The sequence below is a fragment of the Mesitornis unicolor genome, unplaced genomic scaffold (genome assembly GCF_000695765.1).
Source record: "Mesitornis unicolor isolate BGI_N332 unplaced genomic scaffold, ASM69576v1 scaffold5267, whole genome shotgun sequence".
NCBI lineage: Eukaryota > Metazoa > Chordata > Aves > Mesitornithiformes > Mesitornithidae > Mesitornis > Mesitornis unicolor.
This window is the reverse complement of record NW_010198430.1, coordinates 97,872-116,929: the sequence shown is the minus strand read 5'-3', so window position 1 is coordinate 116,929 and position 19,058 is coordinate 97,872. Positions and strand designations below refer to the sequence as shown.

The window sequence follows — 19,058 nt, the reverse complement described above, 5'->3', positions numbered from 1 at the left end:
TAACATTGGCTTGATGTGATAACTTGTAACAAAATGTATGTAAAACTTAACAGAGGTGCTCTTCAGGTTGTTAACTGAACAATGCCTAGAACATTGTGGTGGTCCTAAAAGACAGAGAACTTGTATTATTATCATGATGTATACATAGAGTTGTGTGGGCAGTATTATGATAGCTTACACTGCAAAAACATACAATCAAAAAAATAATAAAATTAAGACCACCCCGCTCAATGTGGTGGTCAACATTGTCTGGAGGGGAACAAAACTCATAAGATAAATTTTCTCTTTTAAATGCTATCATAACTTTGGTTGAAAAACCCTAAACTACACATTCTGGCATATTTTAGCTTAGCATTGCAAAAAAAATATATATATAGTCCTGTCAAAACTGACTAACTGCATGATTAGAAGATGGCACTGTAAATAAGGCTTATTATTATTAAACATGAAAAAGCTGCATAAGAAAGTCACTGGTGTTCTTGGTTAATTTCTCCCACAGTGAAACTCAAAAAAGAGTTTCTTCTATTTGTAACAGAAAATCTGTTTAAGTTAGTTATGAGTTATACCACCTTAAGTTATGAGTTATACCACTTATTGATGAGTTATACCACTTATTTATAAGTTATACCACCTTAAGAGGTGGTATCAGCATCTCCTGCAAGCAGTCTCCTGGAAGCAGTCATAGGCAGATATCTAAAAAGATACATAGAAGGAATGAGGTGCAGTGCTTGGAAACTGGACTGAGTAGATTCAGACTAGAAATAAGAGGAATGTCTTTCACCATTCAAGTTAGAAGGCATGTGGAGGATTCTCTGTCCTTGGAAGTCAAACCTAGTTATTTACATTGAGATACATTCTACAGCTGAAATAGAAGTTTTAAGGCTGGAAGTGGTGCTTGGTAAAATACCCTGGACTTTGCAAAAAGTCAAAGATTACCTACTGCATAACTTCAATGCTCCTTTCAGGTATATGAAAGCACTTATGAATGTGTGTAGCATAGTGATGTTGAGAGTATTTGCCTTAATGAGAGATGCTGTTAGTAAACTCTGTAGGTTGCTCATAGTATTAAATAACAACATCCATTCAGTGGCAGACCTAGGTCTTACAAGCTAAAATGTCTGGGACAAAGACTTTCTACTACTTAACTCTGTATTTTCCAATCATACATAGAGCACATGGGGCTAACTTTTATTTGCAGTTCATTTGTGATCAGCTGTAAATTAGAATATGGAACAGTCAGAAATGTCTTTCCTGAGAAGTACTTGCAGAATACATCAATAGTAGTCTTTGCTTGCCTCAAGTCATATAGTTGTTAGCAGCTGGATGTGATTCCACATAGACCAATATGTCTTTGTTCTGCTGTATCTTAGTTTTAAGATACAAGATTTAAGATTAAGCATTTGAGATTTAAGCATTTTAAGTATTTTCTGCCTTTCTTCTTGCTTGGCTGCTGCACTTTGGTTCACGTGCTTAGCAGATGTTCATGTATTATGCCTTTTAGAAGACCAATTGTGATATTAGCATAACTATACTCAATTTTAAGCAGGAAAGGTCATAAAACTACTATTTAAAAAAATACCAGAGACTCACACAGGTTTTGTTTGCTCCTTTTTTTTACTTTAATGATTTTGTCTTTTCAGTCCTGGCCCTCCAGAGCACCTCATTACCAATGATGTCCTCGTGGTAAGTTTCAAATATGAATTTAGCTTGGAGTGACTTTTCCTTCATTTTGATTCTCTCCTCTTCCCCCCCAGCCATGTGGCAATTTATAGAGAGGACAGAAGCTGCCATGATAGATAAGAGCATGGTGTGCATTATAGAGTGAATGACCTGGGACAATTCCCATTTGTTATGGCTTAACTATTGCCCTCTCCGTGTGCAAATATAGAAGCTATGTTTCTTGAAGTCCTCAGATACTACAGATGTCAATCTTTTACCCAGCTGTGGTTTGGTAATGTTGCAGAGCCCCATATTTGTTGGTGTTCAAAGTGAAAACTGCTTGTGTTTCATGTAATATAGTATGGCACTTGACAGGAAAAACAAAGGCTATGAAAGGGACAAGTCTGTAGAAGGCAATAGTGAATGGTCAATGTGCTTATGTCTGGAAGGTTATCTAAGCTAACAGCTCTTTGGGAAATTGGTTTTTTAATAAAGAGTTACTTTAGTCATTGAATCAGAGTCCTCTTTTGGTATTAGTAAGCGTGTGGTACATTACCTATATCTCTGAGCTGGCCTAGAAGCTAAGGAGTACAAAGTGCTTCATGCCAACCACTCCAAGCCTGTGCGTGATTTCCAGATGCCAGCCTTTAATACCTCTGAGGCAGAATAACTCACATTCCCCCTCATTTTCTCTGTGAGGCATAATAGCTGTAATGATTGGCATGCATTGTTCTTGAAATGGCTTGGAAAACTGTCCTGGCATGAGTTATTAAAGGTGAACTGGGATGACTAAGGTGGAGAGTAGGGTAGAATAGATCCATGATCTCCCTGCATCAGGACCAGCAAGAAGATGCTTTTTTGACTAATCTCTGCCTCATCATCAAGTGTTTACTCCCACCCTTCTTAAATAATTATCAGATATATCTGTAGCTGTGTTTGGGCAACAGTGTATTGTACAGAGGCTCCTGATTTTGGGATAACCTGAATGGGTATAACAACCTCTGCCAATGCACGACAGTAGGGACAAGCTAGTTCTGAAGCAATGTAACTGGGCTAATGGGATAATGGGATGAATGAGCTCTGAATTTACTCTTGTGCAACTGGATTGCTTCCAGCACTGAGGCCAGTTTAGCTGGCTGGTGCTTGTCTGCATGATGTTTCATTATTTGCTGCGGGTGTGACATTTACTATCTTCACACTTTTCCACTGTCTTTTACAGTCCCGTGAAGTTTGCTGCTTGGAAGTGCTCGTGGACATTAATGAAAGCAGGAAATATTTGAGAGGTAATGCCAATTTCTCTGTGAAGCGAGGACATGACTAAATCAACCCTATCATAGTCATTCAGACCCAGATGGAGGCACTTTAGGAGGTAGAGATGACGAAGAATGTTCTAAAGATAACAAAACGTAATGCAGTGAAAAGTCCCTGAACTGCCTCCTGTTGTAATGCTGCTGTCTTTGTCTGTTCCTCAAAGCTAGCAAGTTTGGACACAGTAAACTTTGCTGGTGGAAGTATGAGAGTGCTGACTCTGGGAGCACTCCAAGCCATGGGACAAAGGCAGGAGTGCCAGTTCTTGTGCTGTAGGAGACTTGCCAGTGTGGCAGCTTACAGAGCAGTTACCACCGAGAATGACTCCAGCAGCAAGTTTGCCAGCTTGTTAGCTCTTTTCCCTGAACAGCAGTATTATTCTCTAAACAAATCTGTTTTCACTAGAGGGTAAAAATCTTGTGCTTACGGTGCCTGGATCTCATGAAGGAACACAGAAAACTACAGAGGACACAGACATTTTCTACTTCCATTGTGTGAAGGCTTGGGACCCTGTTTTAAAAGTCAGGCTGCAGGTAATGGACACTGAACAGCACCATTGTTGATGCTGCTTGCTTATTTCCAGTGTCACCAAAACAGTAAAGAACTGTGTTGTTTCTATGCTGTGAATAAAAAAATCATGTCTTTTGTTCTCTGTAGAAAGTTTCTGATAAGGAAGATGACAATAGCAATTTAAGTGACACCTTAACAGTACCACTGAAATATCTCCCTGTTGGACATAAGGTGAAAGTAACCCTGCCTGTAAGACACGTAAGTGCTTCACCATTTGTATGATCTTTTGGAGAGAAGAGTAGAGTAACCCTCAATATTTAAAAAAAAAATCAATTAGTAAGTCTGAGTGAGAATTCTGCAGAAATACATTTTCTGTGAAAAAGTTCAGTTTTCTCAGAGAAATACAAATTTTCTGTCACTAAAATCACTAATTGGGAATTAATCCTGGCCAGTCTTAGATGCATTTTAGACCAACCTCTGCTGTCCTTACACAGTTAAAGGAGAATATTCAATACCCCTAGCAAGGCTTTGGGATACCCCACTGCTCTTCGTCAAGCCCAGGTGGCTAGCTCAGTCTATACACCTACATTTTAGATGGCCAAAGTTAGAGAAGTTGAGTCTAACCCTCAGAGAATATTTCTGTCACATTCTTCTAGGTGTGCAGTCATGATGGTAACTGGTGGAGAGATACGACTCTAAGTTGCTTGAAAAGCAATAGTAGTGCTGCTGTGTGGCCAGATGAATCTATTAACAACAGCCAGATATCCTTTCTCAGACCTTGCAGCAAACAAAAGGCAAAAATAGGATGAGATTAATTTCTCAGCAGCTTTTTCTGTAAAGAGAAGGGAAAACACGTGTCTGTTTTGCCACTAGCGATTCCCCACTCCTCTGTCAGGACTCTCTTCCAGTAGCTTTTTGGAATTATGTGGTGACTTGTATATCCTCTTCTGTCACTGCCTTTATCTGGCTGCTGTTCTTCATCCTCAAGAATAGGAGGGCGGCAATGTGATTCTGCTGCTGGGTTAGGATAGTTCATGAAGGTTCATGAAGGTATATTCACAGTGAGGAAGAAATCCTGTTTCACAGCCTGTTCATCTAGCCATTTCAAGTCCTCCTGCCTCTTTTGCTTCTCTGTAGAATATGTTTAGTAGCTCTCCTTCTCTTTCCTGCTACCGTTTTCCAAAACCTGTATGCTGGGTAGTAGTGGTGGGGCATTCCAGGAGGCACCGAAAATCTGGAATTTAAAACTTCTTTTTCCCAGCCATTCATGGTCCTGCTCTCATTTCTTTGTTTACAGAATGTGCCACTGCAGTTGTACCTCCAACTAAATGATTGGTAAGAGGATTGTTATTTTCTCTAAAGGTTTTATTGCACTTTGAACTGTGAATTCTAGAACAAAGTATCCTTTATTAAGATACAAGGCATGCACAAGACTAGGGGAAAAAATATAGCCATTGTTAAGTCACCATTAAAGAGTCACCACAGCAGATCAAAGTGAAATGTCCTTGGGGCAAAAGAGTCATGCCAAGATGCAAAAAAAATACAAATTATGAGAATTTCAAACAGTGAGGAACTTAGTCACTGAGTGTCCTTTGTGTCAAAGAACCAAGGGCTGAGATTGGAGGCTTCTTCAAAAGGGACACAGAAGTTGGAAGAAGACAGAGGAAAAAGGGAATTTGAAATAAGCAAAACATCCAGAGTCCATATATTACTCAAACCACACAGATGTTCTTAGTAAAATAGATTTGTGACTCTGGCGATATCAATAGAAAGAACCACAGGCTAGGGAAGATGCAATTACGCTGTAAAATAATGACACAGACAACAAATAAACCAAAATTATTTGAATATCTTTTTCATTATACTGTTTCTGTATAAATCTGTGGTACGAATCTCTGTGAAAGACCTTGCTAGGTTCAAGTCAGCCTTTGATCAGAAATTACATGAAGCAGAAACAGAAAACATTCAGCTTACAAAGCTACTGAAAGACATAAAGAAGCCTTTCTTTTTTCATATTTGCCATCCTTAGCTGGCAGGAAAACTTACACTGAAACGTCAGAAACTAAAGAGACCACGTAGAAGCAAAGCAGTTGATTTCTCTGAAACTGGAAGCTGCATTTTTTTCTCTAAATCTGAACAGTGAATCATGATTTTTAATGGTATTTAGTAGACTGCACTTGCTGACAATAAATCCATATACATTTTAAACACCAGTCCTGTGTCTCTGGATGTATTTATGTTTCAGCACAGAGAAGCTAGATGTGCGCTTAGGGTATGATCTTTGCCGAGAAGAGCAAGAATTCCTGCACAAAAGGAAGAGAGTGGTTGCCAGTGCCCTGAAAAGGGTTCTTCATCTGCAAAGAGACCTACATGAACACGAGGTCTGTGAGTTGGAATCCAAGCATGGGGTGGGGGTCTATTGAATTAGGATTGGCACAACTCCCTACAAAATTTCTAGTAGTTTTTTGCACGTTGATGACAAACCCATTGATTTGAATGGCAGCAGAACAGAAGTTCTCGGTGTAGCACACTCCATACTCATCTAAGATTTCAGCTCAGCTGTTCATGCCTCCATTCTTTTCAATGGGTCAAGTTCCCAAGACATAATATACCACTCTTCAAAGCCAGAGTTGTCATCAGTGTGACGCAGTGGGTCAGCAAGATATGAAGCACTGGTACATTGTGTTAGACACAGCCTAGCCAGACAATCTGAACCAAGTAGGAAAATAGGAGTATTTGAAATTCACCTCACATGGATATTTATGGAATCATTGTAATGTCCCTTCTTTAGGCTTACTTTTTTTTTTTCATTTTCAGAACACTTTTCACAAAAAGTCAAAATTCTTTAGGGTGAAGAAAGAACATTTTATAACAAGCTCCAGCTAAAGTATGTTTTGTTTCCAAGATCCAGGGTGAATTCTTAAATGAACATTTATTTTCTTGCTTGAATTATATTTGTTGAATGGATGCTGTCCAAAGAATAATTTTGTTTGCTTAATGTATTTTTTCTGAACTCTGCTCAAGACTTGCTTGGATCCATTCTTAATTATATTTATTGCAATAGTTGTTACTTATAATAAAATCATATAATTATCTGTTATTAATCACTACAATTCAAATTATAAAGAACAAGGGGAGAAAGGAAGGCCAAAATCACTGCATATTCAAACTCATCCAAATTTGGGCTTAAGGGAACCCACTGAGTATCTGGAGGTTAATTTGAAGAAGGTACTGATAAAGACTGGCTGAATGTTGATTTAATTTCATTGTCCTCCAGTGAAGTCTACTGAGGAATTTATAAAAGCTGTAATTAGACTTTTCCAAGTAAGCAAGTGAGTAACTTTTTGAAGATAATACTTATGTTTTGAACAGGTCCCAGTAATAGCTGTTATGGCAACAGGCGGAGGCCTCAGAGCAATGTCAGCTATGTATGGCCACCTCTTAGTTCTTCAGCAGCTAAATCTGTTGGACTGTGTTACCTATATCACTGGAGCTTCTGGCTCTACATGGTACGTATCAAAAATTATATTTGTATTGGGAATGACTGTGACACTAAATTTCCACACAGCAAGAGAGATGCAGCTCTTCCAAAGTTACATTGTTAATAAGTGAACAATTAATTCCCTGGTAAAGCTATTAATGGTGGTTCTCGATCATAACTTCAGTTTAGGCTTGGTGATTCTCTTCTTTGATGAAAGTGGTTGAGTAAATGTAGTAATTTACCCAAGTCATCCAAATAAATGGATAATATTCTCACGTTTCTGTTCTCTAGGACCCTAGCAGACCTGTATGAGCATGCCGACTGGTCACAGAGGTCTCTGGAGGGGCCACTTAAGGAAGTAAAAGAACAAGTGACAAAATGCAAACTCAACCTCATGTCTACAGAGCATCTGAAGTATTATCACAAGGAGCTCGCCGAAAGGGCAAAAGCAGGACATCTGTCATGTTTTACAGCTCTGTGGTCTCTTGTTCAGGAAATGTTCTTACATGAACAGGTACATACATGGTCCTGCCACACATCTGGGAAACATCCACTCATTTTCTTTAGAGCTTTGCTCTTTGAGGGCATTACATAGCATGTGGAACATATCCAAAGTGAATGAGGCATCCCAGTGTGATTTGTAAACAATAACAGAGGATCTTGTAGCTATGATTTTCCAGGGTAGCTAATGGTTTGAAGGTGTCTTTGTACGAGGGCGCCCAACAGCTAGCAACTTCAGTAGGCAAACTTTCAGAAAGAACTGAACAATCCCCCCTGAAAAGTCAAGTCTTTTAAAGTCTGTTTCTAGTTGGACACTTAAAAGCTAGAGTAATCTGTCCTCATGGGAACGTTAATCTCAGCCTTAGTAAAGATCTGTGGGATTAAGTCAATCAAAGCACTTAGATATTAATGAAGAGGTTGCTAGGTATCAAAAATTCAACCAGGAAGGAAAGTGCAGGAACACGAAGAAAGAGGTCTCTTATGAATATGTGACTCTTGGATTCCTCTGGGCTGTAAAATATCTGTTATCTATCTGGACTCAGATAGACTGTGTCAGTGGTTTTGCTTTATGGTCTTCCTGTGATTTTTTAATCTCTTTGATTAGCCAAGAGAGTACAAACTCACAGACCAGCGCAAGGCATTGGAGCATGGACAAAACCCTTTGCCTTTCTATGCAGTCCTCAATGTGAAAGACGAAAAGTTCAGTACTTTCAAATTTAGAGGTAAGTGTTCCTAGGGTTTCTTCTGACTCTGAGTAGGGACTAAAGAGAATTTGGAGTGAGGGTGCACGTGTGTGGAGAATAAAAGGAGAATATATGTGCTGCTTGTCCTGACTCAGTATTCATCTTTTAATAAAATTTTTGTCTTTTTTGTGAACTGCTGGGTGTTGAGTAGAAAGAGCAGATCTGCTGGTTAACATCCTCAGGCACAAACAGGGCATTTCTGAAGATCTGGGCTGAAGTTCTAGCTTTGCCACAGACATTGTGAGTGTGGGCAAATCGTGTGATCTGTTTCTGCCTCAGTTCTGCACCTATAAAATGAGTTTGAAGGTTCCTTAGTTTGCAGAAGTGCTGTGAAATGTAATTGTCGCTTCCCTAAATATTATGCTGATGAGGGTATGAAAATGGAGTGGAACATTATTTCTATAATGGGTGTGATATGACAACCTTTAAATAGACACGGTACATTTAACAGAAGGTATTAAAATGAGCAGAAACTGGAAAGAAAAAAGCAGTTTGTACTTACATTTGGTTAGGTTTATAGCTACTGTTTTACTGCAATACATGTACAGGACAGTTGGTGGAGAAGCCAGCAAGGAGAAGAGCCCTGCTGGACCTTGTACTGACAAACAAGGAAGTTCTCTGGAGAAGAGGAGACTGAGGGGGGTTCTCATTAATGCTTATAAATATATAAAGGGCATGCATCAGGAGAATGGGACCAGACTTCTCTTGGATGAGCCCAGTGACAGGACAAGGGACAATGGACACAAACTGGAACACAGTTCAACTGAAACATAAGGAAAAACTTCTTCACCGTGAGGGTGACAGAGCACTGGAACAGACTGCCCAGAGAGGTTGTGGAGTCTCATTTTCTTGAGACTTTCAGAACCCACCTGGAGATGTTCCTTTGTGATCTTCTCTAGGTGATCCTGCTCTAGCAGGGGGGTTGGACTAGATGATCTTCAGAGGTCCTGTCCAACTCCTAATATTCTGTGATTCAGTGGCAGCTTGAGTCAGGAAACTGCATGGGCATGCCTACACTGTGATACTTTCTAGGTTGGAGCTGATGTGTCTTCAAGCTGCTTTGTTATATCATGTAGACTGATAGGTTTGGGTTAGTAGAGGTTTCATGCCAGTCATTCCTTGCAGGTTGGATCACACTTGTATGTTGTACATTTGATGCTCTCGATTTGGAGAGGCAAGTGGGATCCCAGAATCTTTATACAGAAATAGAAGTCTAAGCTTTTGAAGCTAACGTTAGACTCTTTCTGAGGTGAAAAAGCTAGTTCCTTTTCTCTGCAAATCATCTCTCAGTTTATATGGTACTAGACAGTGTAGTTTGCAATACAAAGCTACTGATAGTGCAGAGGTGCTGATTCAAGCAAGATTGTGCATGGCTTTATCCACAGGGGAAGGTTTTGTTTTCTTTCTTTTATTACAGTAAACATGCTGTGTGTCAATTCTTTTGTAGAGTGGGCAGACTTCTCTCCTTACGAGGTGACCATACCAAAATATGGAGCCTCCATTGGTTCAGAATATTTTGACAGTGAGTTCTTTATGGGAAGGCGGGTGAAGAAGCTGCCAGAATCTCGAATCTGCTATCTCGAAGGTAACGTAACAGTACAATGTATTTAACCCAAACATGGTAGAAAGTATGCCTGGGTAGCCACTGGTCTGTGTACAACACTTCTTCCCAGCAGGTCTGCACTAGATCTTGGTTCAAGGGGCTTTTTACCCTTTTTGTACACTTCTGCTCCCTATAAAGCTTCTTTCCTCATGTCCTCCATTTTAACCTGAGCAATTTTGGGAGAGTTGCAGCATGGTTCCCATTCCCATTTTCTGAACCAAACAAGAAGGTACAGAAGGCAAGTTGAGGAAATAATAAGCCTTTCTCCCCTGAACAGTCATCAACTCCTTGACTTCATCAAATATATTTCTAGGCAAGGCATTGCTGGGGTATAATCGAAAGGAGCTGAAAATAAAATATAACTCATCTTGAACAATCCACAAAGGTGAGAACCATCTGAGCTTTGTGGGTTGGGAATGGTGTCACTGATCTTGCCTGCCCGTAAGGATGAAGAAAGCCCTTTTAAGCTCCAACAAATATTTCTTCCTCTAAACACAAAACAAAGAGGAAAAGTAACTAGTCAGAGGAATCCATTTGGGCCAGGCAGATTTTAAATCCTTGTCAGAATTTATTCTTTTGATACCAAAACCAAGGGTCTGGTGGATGTAAAAATTGTATTTCTCTCACTGTGAAGTTTGCTAGAGATTGAATTTGGACCTCATGCGAGGACCTTATGTGGCATTTATGACAAAGGATAGTTCTTCTTTTCCAAATGCAGGCTCACATATGGAGCCAATCCTATTTTGATCCTGGAACAGTTGAACTCCACAGAAACTAAACATGCCTGAAAGGAACAAATAAGATTTAGATCAATTTAAATACGGAATAAGTTTAAAGAAGGGGCTTATGCTTATGTGACTTCACCATGACTACTTCCAAAGCCTGCTTTCTTTCACGAGTAAACACTGCAAAACATAGTTTGGGTGACTGATAACTCTTGTTTTGTTATTCTGCACTATACAGTGAATGGTCTGTGTGTAGTTATCTCGTAAGAAAGAGCACTGGAGTGCTAACACCATTGTGTTTGAACTCTGTAAAACCTACTGCTTAAGCTGTGTCATGACAGGGTTAGTTCGAGTGGGCCAATAATAGGTAGCATGGATACTTGTAATAGTTCGTGGTTAACATGTGGTGGTGCAGTATTTTTCCTGTGTGGTTTAATTTGCAGGTCTTTGGACAAACATCTTTACTAGGAATTTGCTGGATGGCTTGTACTGGTCTTCAAATCCAAATGAATTCTGGGAACGATGGGCCAAAGATATGGTAGATTTAGGTAAGAGTTTCAATAACTGTATTTGTTTTTGACCAGACAGTGGTTCCTATTCAGGAGAGGATTAAGAAAGCTACACTACTGCTGCTGTTTGTGAATAATCTCTCACATGTTCTCCCTAGATTGCTGCATATTGTGTTGCCTCTATGTGGATCTTCCAGCATGATTTTCACCTGTATCAGAATGACCACTATGTGATTTTTAGATCTTATTTTATTTATTTTTAACCCAGAGGCACACTTGATGCTAGTTATAAATGTTTTTCATTTAAAATTTGCTCATGGTCTGTTAAATGACTCCTCCCATGACTGCAAATGAGAATGGTGGCTTTTACTTGTAGGCAAAAGTAGAATTCCAGTGTGTCATCTGAAAGAGTAAAAAGCAAAAGCTGTGCTTGCTTTAAATGAAACCAAATATCTCTCTGTAAAAATGGGATTGGTTATGTGCATATGCTTTCAAGCTGACTGCGAGAAACGGGGAGGGGAGGGACCCACAGGATGACAGCAAGGACAGCCAACCAGTAAAGGTGCCCGGCAGGACAGATTGCTGATGTTTTTTCACCCAGTTCTTTCTCTATTTCAGAAAAACATTTACCTGATGATGATGTCACTGTCATCGAGCCTCCGTCTTGTTTGTCAGGGAAGTTGTATGAAATGTTTCAGGACATTATGACCAAGCGTCCACTGCTGGGAAAGTCTCATAACTTCCTGAGAGGCTTAGAATTTCATAAGGATTATATCCATCAGAAAAAATTTATTGAATGGAAAGGTAACTGCAACAAAGAGTTAGCTGCAGTGTGCAGGTAACATCTCAGATATTTTTTTCTTTTTTAGACTTTGGAAATGTCACATTTAGAAATATTTTCTCAGGGTTTGGAAGTCTGCTGAGATGGAACTATGCTCATGGTGTCTGTTTCTTTAGGGTAACAGGTTTAAATGAACTAGACTACAGGCCACTCTTTCACCTCCTGAAGATGTATGTAATTTGGGTCAAATCATGCTCTTGTGCAGGAAATTTGTCACTCAGCATCGTTACAGTAGTCAAAAGATTCAGAAAGGGTAGGGTCCTCTGAGGTCAAACAACAAAGGTAACACCGGAAGCATAAAATAGCAGGTTATTATGTGGATCAGATGAAGGAAAGGACTGGCTGCAAACATGTGGTTGCCCACATGTGTGGTATTTATGCCTGATGATTTATCCATCCAGAGATCTCTCTTCAACCCTTCAGAAACAGAAATACCAAGATCCAACAACAGAAAGTTAAAGCCACATAGGTTTAGACTGTATATATTAAACAAACAGAATGTGTAAACTTGATGTATAAATTGAACAGCAATTTTCTATGGCCTGCGCCCTGCAAGCAGGCAAAGTAAACAGTCGTAGTAGTTTTACCTTAAGATCTGTGGAACAGCCTGTGAGATGATAGCAAGGTGATGGAGCTGAGGTTTTGTGCATCACAAACCTTCCTGAAATCCCAACATCTTAATTTATTTCATGAACAGGTAGCAGTATGGGAAGACCCCATGTTATTAAGGTTAATCTGACTTTAGCAAGAAAACACATGTGCTCTGCCTCCTCTGAGTCCTTCTCTTTGGCTCAGAGGAGGCAGAGCTCAAGTCTTTTAAAGAGGCTCAAGTTCTCTTTGGCAACTTGTGTTTTTTCTCCTGTTACATGCAAGTTACAACACTTTTTGTCTCTGGCTGCCATTGCTACATGAAGTTTGCTGACAACGGCAGGAGATGGTGGAGCTTTTTTTGGTGGATTAAGGCAAAGCCCACAGTGTGCAAAGTGCTCTCAAAATGTTCAGTAAGCAAAAGGTCCATGTTGTAAAAGAGTCTGCTCTAAGAAAACAAGTGAGAGAAGGGGAAAACAAGTACCATAAGAAGGGTGGGTGAGAGAAGGAGCAAGCAAGTAGCTTAAGAAGGCGGATGAAGGATAAAATTGTCAGTCAGTAAATGTTAAAAAAATAATTAGTAGCAATTTTGTAAAGGAAAGTGGGTAGAAGCAGATTTAAAGGAAGATTTGGAGGAAGAGAGCATAGGGACTGTAAGGATTACCTCAGGGTACATATTTAACAAATAAAGTAAAATAAGTGGAAAGCATGAAGTCTGGAGTGGGAAAAGGGAAACTGGAAGTCTGGAGTGGGAAAGATTAGCAGATTTTGTACCCTCTTTTGTCTGCCTACATGAGACCAAGCTAAAACCAAGTCAGGATCCATCTCTAGAACAGGAACAAGAGGAGATGCCAGTTCTGTGAGCAGAAATGATAGTTTCCTGGTAGGTGAAGACTGCAGAATATAGCTGTGTTTTAGAGGCTTCCCTGCAGCTCAGGTTATCTGACACATTAAAACAAGACTTTAAATGTCATGTGGAATGCCCAGTTTTCACCGTGAGAAATTTGGGAACTCACAGCCTGGAATGAGTGTAATACATTTACAGTAGGGTTCATGCTTTCGAGGGAATTTCTGAGGCAGGACTTCTGTAAAGTCCCTTTTTGGGTGGGGGATGGAAGAAGAGGCCCTCCCAAGGCAATGCCTACTTCTAATTCATATAGCCAGCCATGGATAAATGCTGCACAGTTCCATCTCCATTCTAAGAAAATGGGGATAACAGAATTTCAACTAAAAATATTCACCAGGCCAAATAAAACTAAAAAGTACGCTCGGTTTCTTCTGTGAGCAAAGACTGCAAGCAAATGTCTCTTGTCACAGCTGAATCTGTGAATTCCCAGCAGCCTTGAATGCTAAAACAAGCAAATAATTTTGTAAAGACCTGACAGTGAGGGAATGGAAAAAAGATGAGTTATTACTTCAAGATGCTGTCAAATGTTCCAGGCTATGGAACAAGCTGGAGTTATTCTGCACAGTTTAAATCAATGTTACAGAATGAGGCCAAGGAGACAGAGAGATTGAAGAAGTTAAGTGCTGGAACTTACCTGCAGTATTTCTATGATCAACGTTTTCTTAAAATGCTAGGCACAAACGAGTCAAGGCTCGAGGGTGTCTGCTCTGAGCTTTGCTACCTCATTGTGGGAACTTGAGGCACTCTCTTAAAACGCTATTTTGATATTTGAAACCATGGTGAAAGTTTTCTTAGTCCACGGGACTAGAAATAGTACCAAGGGAACAACAGTGAACTTGCTGTCTACAGGGGAGGCTGGTGGGGTTGCTAGCAGAGTAATAAGAGTCTAGACATCAGAAACTAGCTTTTGATCTCAACTTGCCAGTTGGTATAATCCAGTTTTCACTGCTTCTGGAGTTAATGTGAGATTTAATTAATTCAAGCAATATTTTAAGCTGTTGGTAGGGGATGTTGCCTGCACGATGGTATTTTTTTTGCAGAACTGCTAAGAAAATTTATATGAGAGATCACTGAAAGCAGGTTGAAGTCAGATTTTTCACCCAAGAAGTCTAACCCTGAAAATGCGAGATCAAAGAAAGAACAATGCAGAAGTGCAGTGATGTACTGCATTTGTTAGATTTGTTGCTACACTGTGAAATTGGTTTTGTTGTTTGCATTTTTCACAGTTCTTAGGGGGGAAAAAAAATCAGCTGAAGTCTGTATTCTGTGAAAAGTCAATCCCCAGAGCAGCTGTGAGGCCAGTGGAGTCTGTGTCTCAGCTGTCCCCTGCCTGGCTGCTTTCACAGCCTGCCTCTGAGCGTGCCTGGGGAAGTGTGGTAGCAGGCCCGGTGTGCTCAGACGTGCAGTTTGGAGAGCGTGCATCTGTGGGCTTGCATTGTAGAGGGAGGTGAGCCTGGTTTTGAGGGCAACCAAGGGGCTGCCCTTAACATGTAGCACAGACAGAGTTACTGACTCCTCCTTTCTTACCAATGCACCACTAACTATATTCAAAATGTTTTTCAGACACTGTGCTGGACTCCCTCCCTAGCAATCTGACACCGCTGCAGAAGTATCTTTGCCTGATAGATGTTGGCTATTTCATCAACACCAGTGGTGCAGCACTTTTCAAGCCAGAGAGGAATGTAGATGTCATTATCTCACTTGATTATGGTTTGGGGAATGTATTCAAGGTGAGAAGATTAACATGCTCTGCTCCTTACAGCCCTGGTAAAACTCTTCTTGTGTTATTAAAACTTGTAAGTAAGTGGTTATCTAAGTCTTGATCATATACTCAAGAGCAAACCAGTCACCATATATTAGAGGAGGAAAGAAACTTCCTTTGAGACCAGAACTATAGAAGCTGTTAAGTTTTAACTGTTAAATCTTTTCTCTGTAGTGGATTGCAGCATACACTTCCTATGATCCTCAGGGAATTGCAGTAACAATTGGTTGCTGGAGACATGACCTTGATCTCTCCTAGTCTGTCCTCATGACAAATTCTAAGTGTAGCTTTTGATCATTCCCTCTAGCTATAAAAAACATTATAGGGGGATAAGAAGCATCTTCTGACTTGTGGTGAGTGATGGCAGAAAGTAGGGTTGTGCTGTGGCTACTTTGGACTATGGATTCGTTTCAGAGTGATTCTAGGGACTCAATTAAGTTGCCTTAGTATTTCTAGGATACCTCAGTAAACCTGATTCTTGTCTTAGAGTTAGCTTTAAGGCAATGACATTCTGTGTCCACAGCACCTAGAGATGACATATAAATATTGCAAGATACAAAAAATCCCGTTCCCCAAAGTGGAGATAAGTAAAGAAGATGAGAAGAACCCAAAGGAATGTTACGTGTTTTCAGATGCAGAGGACCCCAAAGCACCCATAGTAATTCATTTCCCCCTTGTGAATGACACCTTTAAGGAATTCAAGGAGCCTGGTAAGTTTGGATAACACAACCATACTTTCTAGTTGAGTTTGGGCCATTTGTCTTTCCACAGGATGGGTCTTATTTGTCCTTTGTGGCAATATTTTAAGCGAGGGCACAGCCTTTGTGTGAGTGTCTCTATCCTGTCTCCTACCAAAACTGGGATTATGTTCCCCATATAGAGAGTGACACTGTGTCTCTCATCCAGTCTGCTACTGCTCAACACAGCAGAGAGAGTGTTAACCTTACCCAAAACTTAACCCAAAATTATGTTGTGGTACACAGCAAAATGGATATCTCTGAGGGAACATTAGGGGAAGGTTATGAACAGCAGCAAAATGGGTTAAGTAGAGCTCCTTTTCTGCTATGATGTTCACCAATGCTCAGAGAATGTGTGCAGTAAGAGATACACCAATAAAATCGTGTTTAGAAACTCTATGGATGAACAGAGGACATACCCAGCAGAGGGAACTAGGCTTGTTAGGTGGAGCCTGGAGATGGTCTAAATAGCAATGCGCAGTGAGATAAGGCCATTGAGCAGTGGCTGGCAGGTAAAGCAGGTGAATGTTTCAGTGTTTCTCTGAATGAAAGATGGATGAGTTTATGCAGAGCAAAGCAGCTGCTCCAGCTTCTCAGTGCTCCAGGCCCAAATTCATGAGCTGTGACGCTCACCTGCACGTCTCTGAGCAGCTGGTGATTCATCAGTCAAGCTGACAGTCAGCAACTGATGTGGGTGGTTGGGGGAGGAGGGATCTTGGCAACCTGCTTTTGTGAATTTCAAGTTTAACAGTGGAGCTTTTCATTTCTAGATGGCTGAGAGACACCTTGTGGAATGTGGGTACTTATTTTTCTTGCTTTTAACTATTTAAATTCTAGAGAAGAGAATCAGCTTGCGAAGTCCCCATTTACAATGCAACTATAGACTCTGCCTGAGGCAGATGCAGCTGTATCTGGATGTGAATAGCACAGATAATACAGCTCTCTGAGTACTGGGAGGCTCAATGAAGCAAAACTTGGACATTTTTAATACAGCCACTTCTAGTGATAGGCTGCACGCAGCACCCTGAGATCACACTGCCAAGAAACCAGTAGGTTAGACTAAAACCTGCTGTGTCTCAAGAAAAATTCATGTGTCATTTTCATGTGGTTCTTGTAGACATCATAAGGAATATCTCAGCAGTCTGTTTGTAGCCCTGCTGACAGCCATCTCATTTGGTTCAGACTGCAAAGAGATAGGTAAAAAAATAGAGAAAAAAATTAACTCTCAACATTTTGTAGAAGTATAAATATAAGACTGCAGAAGTCCCTGGTGGAGGTTATTAGGGTGTCCTTTTAATCAAAAAGGTTGACCTACCTTGGAGGATGGCAGCTCCAAGAGGTTGGGTTCATCTGAGGCTGAATTGAAGGAGCTGAGGGATGAGAGGCTGATACGGGGTACTGTGTTCCCTCTGCACTCTGCAGTCCTGCCTGGTCGGTATCACAACGCCTCCTTGTAGGTCCTAGGTTATCCCCTGGCTCTGGCTGGCAGATACAGTCTCCTCACCACTAACTGAGGTCTGATCATGGATTTTGAAAGGTGCTCCAGGTGTGTGGCTTGTCCAAGAGCCAGACTTACAGGGTTTGGGAAATGTTGTGTACCCAGGGGCATGCTGCCTAGGAATGACTGTCTGCAGGGGCAGGATGAGGGAGGAAGCCCTGCTGAGTGATTTCCAGGTCTGAGCTTTAGCAGGAGGGAGAATGAGGAGGGGCTGGAAGGAATGGCTCTTTCAAGCTGTTGGGGGGCTGCAGTCTTTCCTGGAGGCTGTTTTTAACAGTGGGTTCTGCCAATTAGATCAGTCCTCTCCAACACCATGCATTTTTTGTGCTCCAGCTTCAGCTCACTGCGGTGGCTTTTGTCTTTCTCTGCAGGGGTGAAGCGCTGTGTCTCAGACATGGAAGAAGGTAAAGTAAATCTGGAGAACAACTGCTCACCCTATTACCTCATTAGGCTAATCTACTCCTCTGAAAATTTTGACAAACTCGTGAACCTGAGCAAATACAACATCCTCAACAACAAAGACCTGCTCCTCCAGGCAATCCGGAGCGCTGTAGAACGGAGGAGAAGCGGCAGGACTGGGAATCTCCCCAGCCACTCTAGAGCTGGATACCTGTAGGCCGCGTTTTTGCACTGTTCCCCACTGAAGGCTACGACAGTCACATTACAGCATGGCACAGTCACATTACAACACAGCACAGTCACATTACAGCATGGCACAGTCACATTACAACACAGCACAGTCACATTACAACACAGCACAGTCACATTACAACACATCAGTGTTCATTATTTACAAGAAACGGAGTAAAGCTGTACATTTCTCCTCTTGCCTCGATCAAATTCTTAGCTTTCAAAAGTGTTTATTTAATCCTCTTCCTGCATATTTGCAGAACATGAGAGCCTCACACTGTGGCCTTACTTGTTAGGAAATTAGGGTCCTGGTTAGCAGAAAACTTCCAGGATCTCCCCAGTGTTATAGAATATGGTGGTGGTGTAGTGATCTTTATATGTGCCTGTCCCCTCAGTCCTGAGCCCATTCTCGGTGTCTTTTCAATGCTTTGGTACAAACTAAGTCCTGGCCATTTGCATTCAGTAATGTCCAGATTTTCAGATAGGCTGAGCAACTAGAATTTGCACTGAATTTGTGGGGTCAGCTTTGAAATCAGGCCAAAGAGTCACATATATTTGTGAACAACAGCCAAACTGCAATGTGGACAGTTGCATTCTGTCTGGCTGATTCCCCTTGCTGATTTAGAAATTATTCCTTTTTTCCATTCCCCAGCGAAAGTTTGGCCCAGAGATGCTGCTTCAGACTGCCATGAGGGGTGGCAGTTACATTTCAAGGGGAGAGGACATTAACTGCAGAGAGCGAGTACGGTTCTTTTGAGCATTGCCTGGAGGAAATATTCTGTATAAGGCATGAGTGATTTTATTGATTTACATTGATTTATACGGGTAGTGCCTTTATGCATTAAAATGTCAAGAGTCTGAAGCACGCTTTTGATACCAGAAACTTGAGGGGAATAATTAGCATAGACTCAAGGACTTTTAATTTAATAAACATGACCAAGAATTAAGCTGGTGCTTCTTATGTACTTAAAATGAATTTAGGATAACATAACTCACTAACGGAGTGCATAGCCATTGTATTTTCACACTCAGAAGATTTTTTTCCCTTTACAGTCT

General features: G+C 40.8%; 1 protein-coding gene across 1 annotated transcript; it reads left to right on the top strand.

The window, feature by feature from the left end:
* Positions 1 to 1,640: 1,640 nt before the first annotated feature.
* Positions 1,641 to 17,988, top strand: PLA2G4B (phospholipase A2, group IVB (cytosolic); the record flags this gene model as incomplete). The annotated part of the gene is made up of 15 exons (XM_010189149.1): positions 1,641 to 1,683; positions 2,879 to 2,942; positions 3,373 to 3,500; positions 3,625 to 3,735; positions 4,775 to 4,812; positions 5,723 to 5,858; positions 6,850 to 6,986; positions 7,250 to 7,472; positions 8,064 to 8,181; positions 9,650 to 9,787; positions 10,974 to 11,078; positions 11,658 to 11,843; positions 14,939 to 15,105; positions 15,661 to 15,847; positions 17,744 to 17,988. Coding segments are annotated over 15 exons (2,026 nt in total), but the record flags the coding sequence as incomplete, so codon positions are not given.
* Positions 17,989 to 19,058: the final 1,070 nt, after the last annotated feature.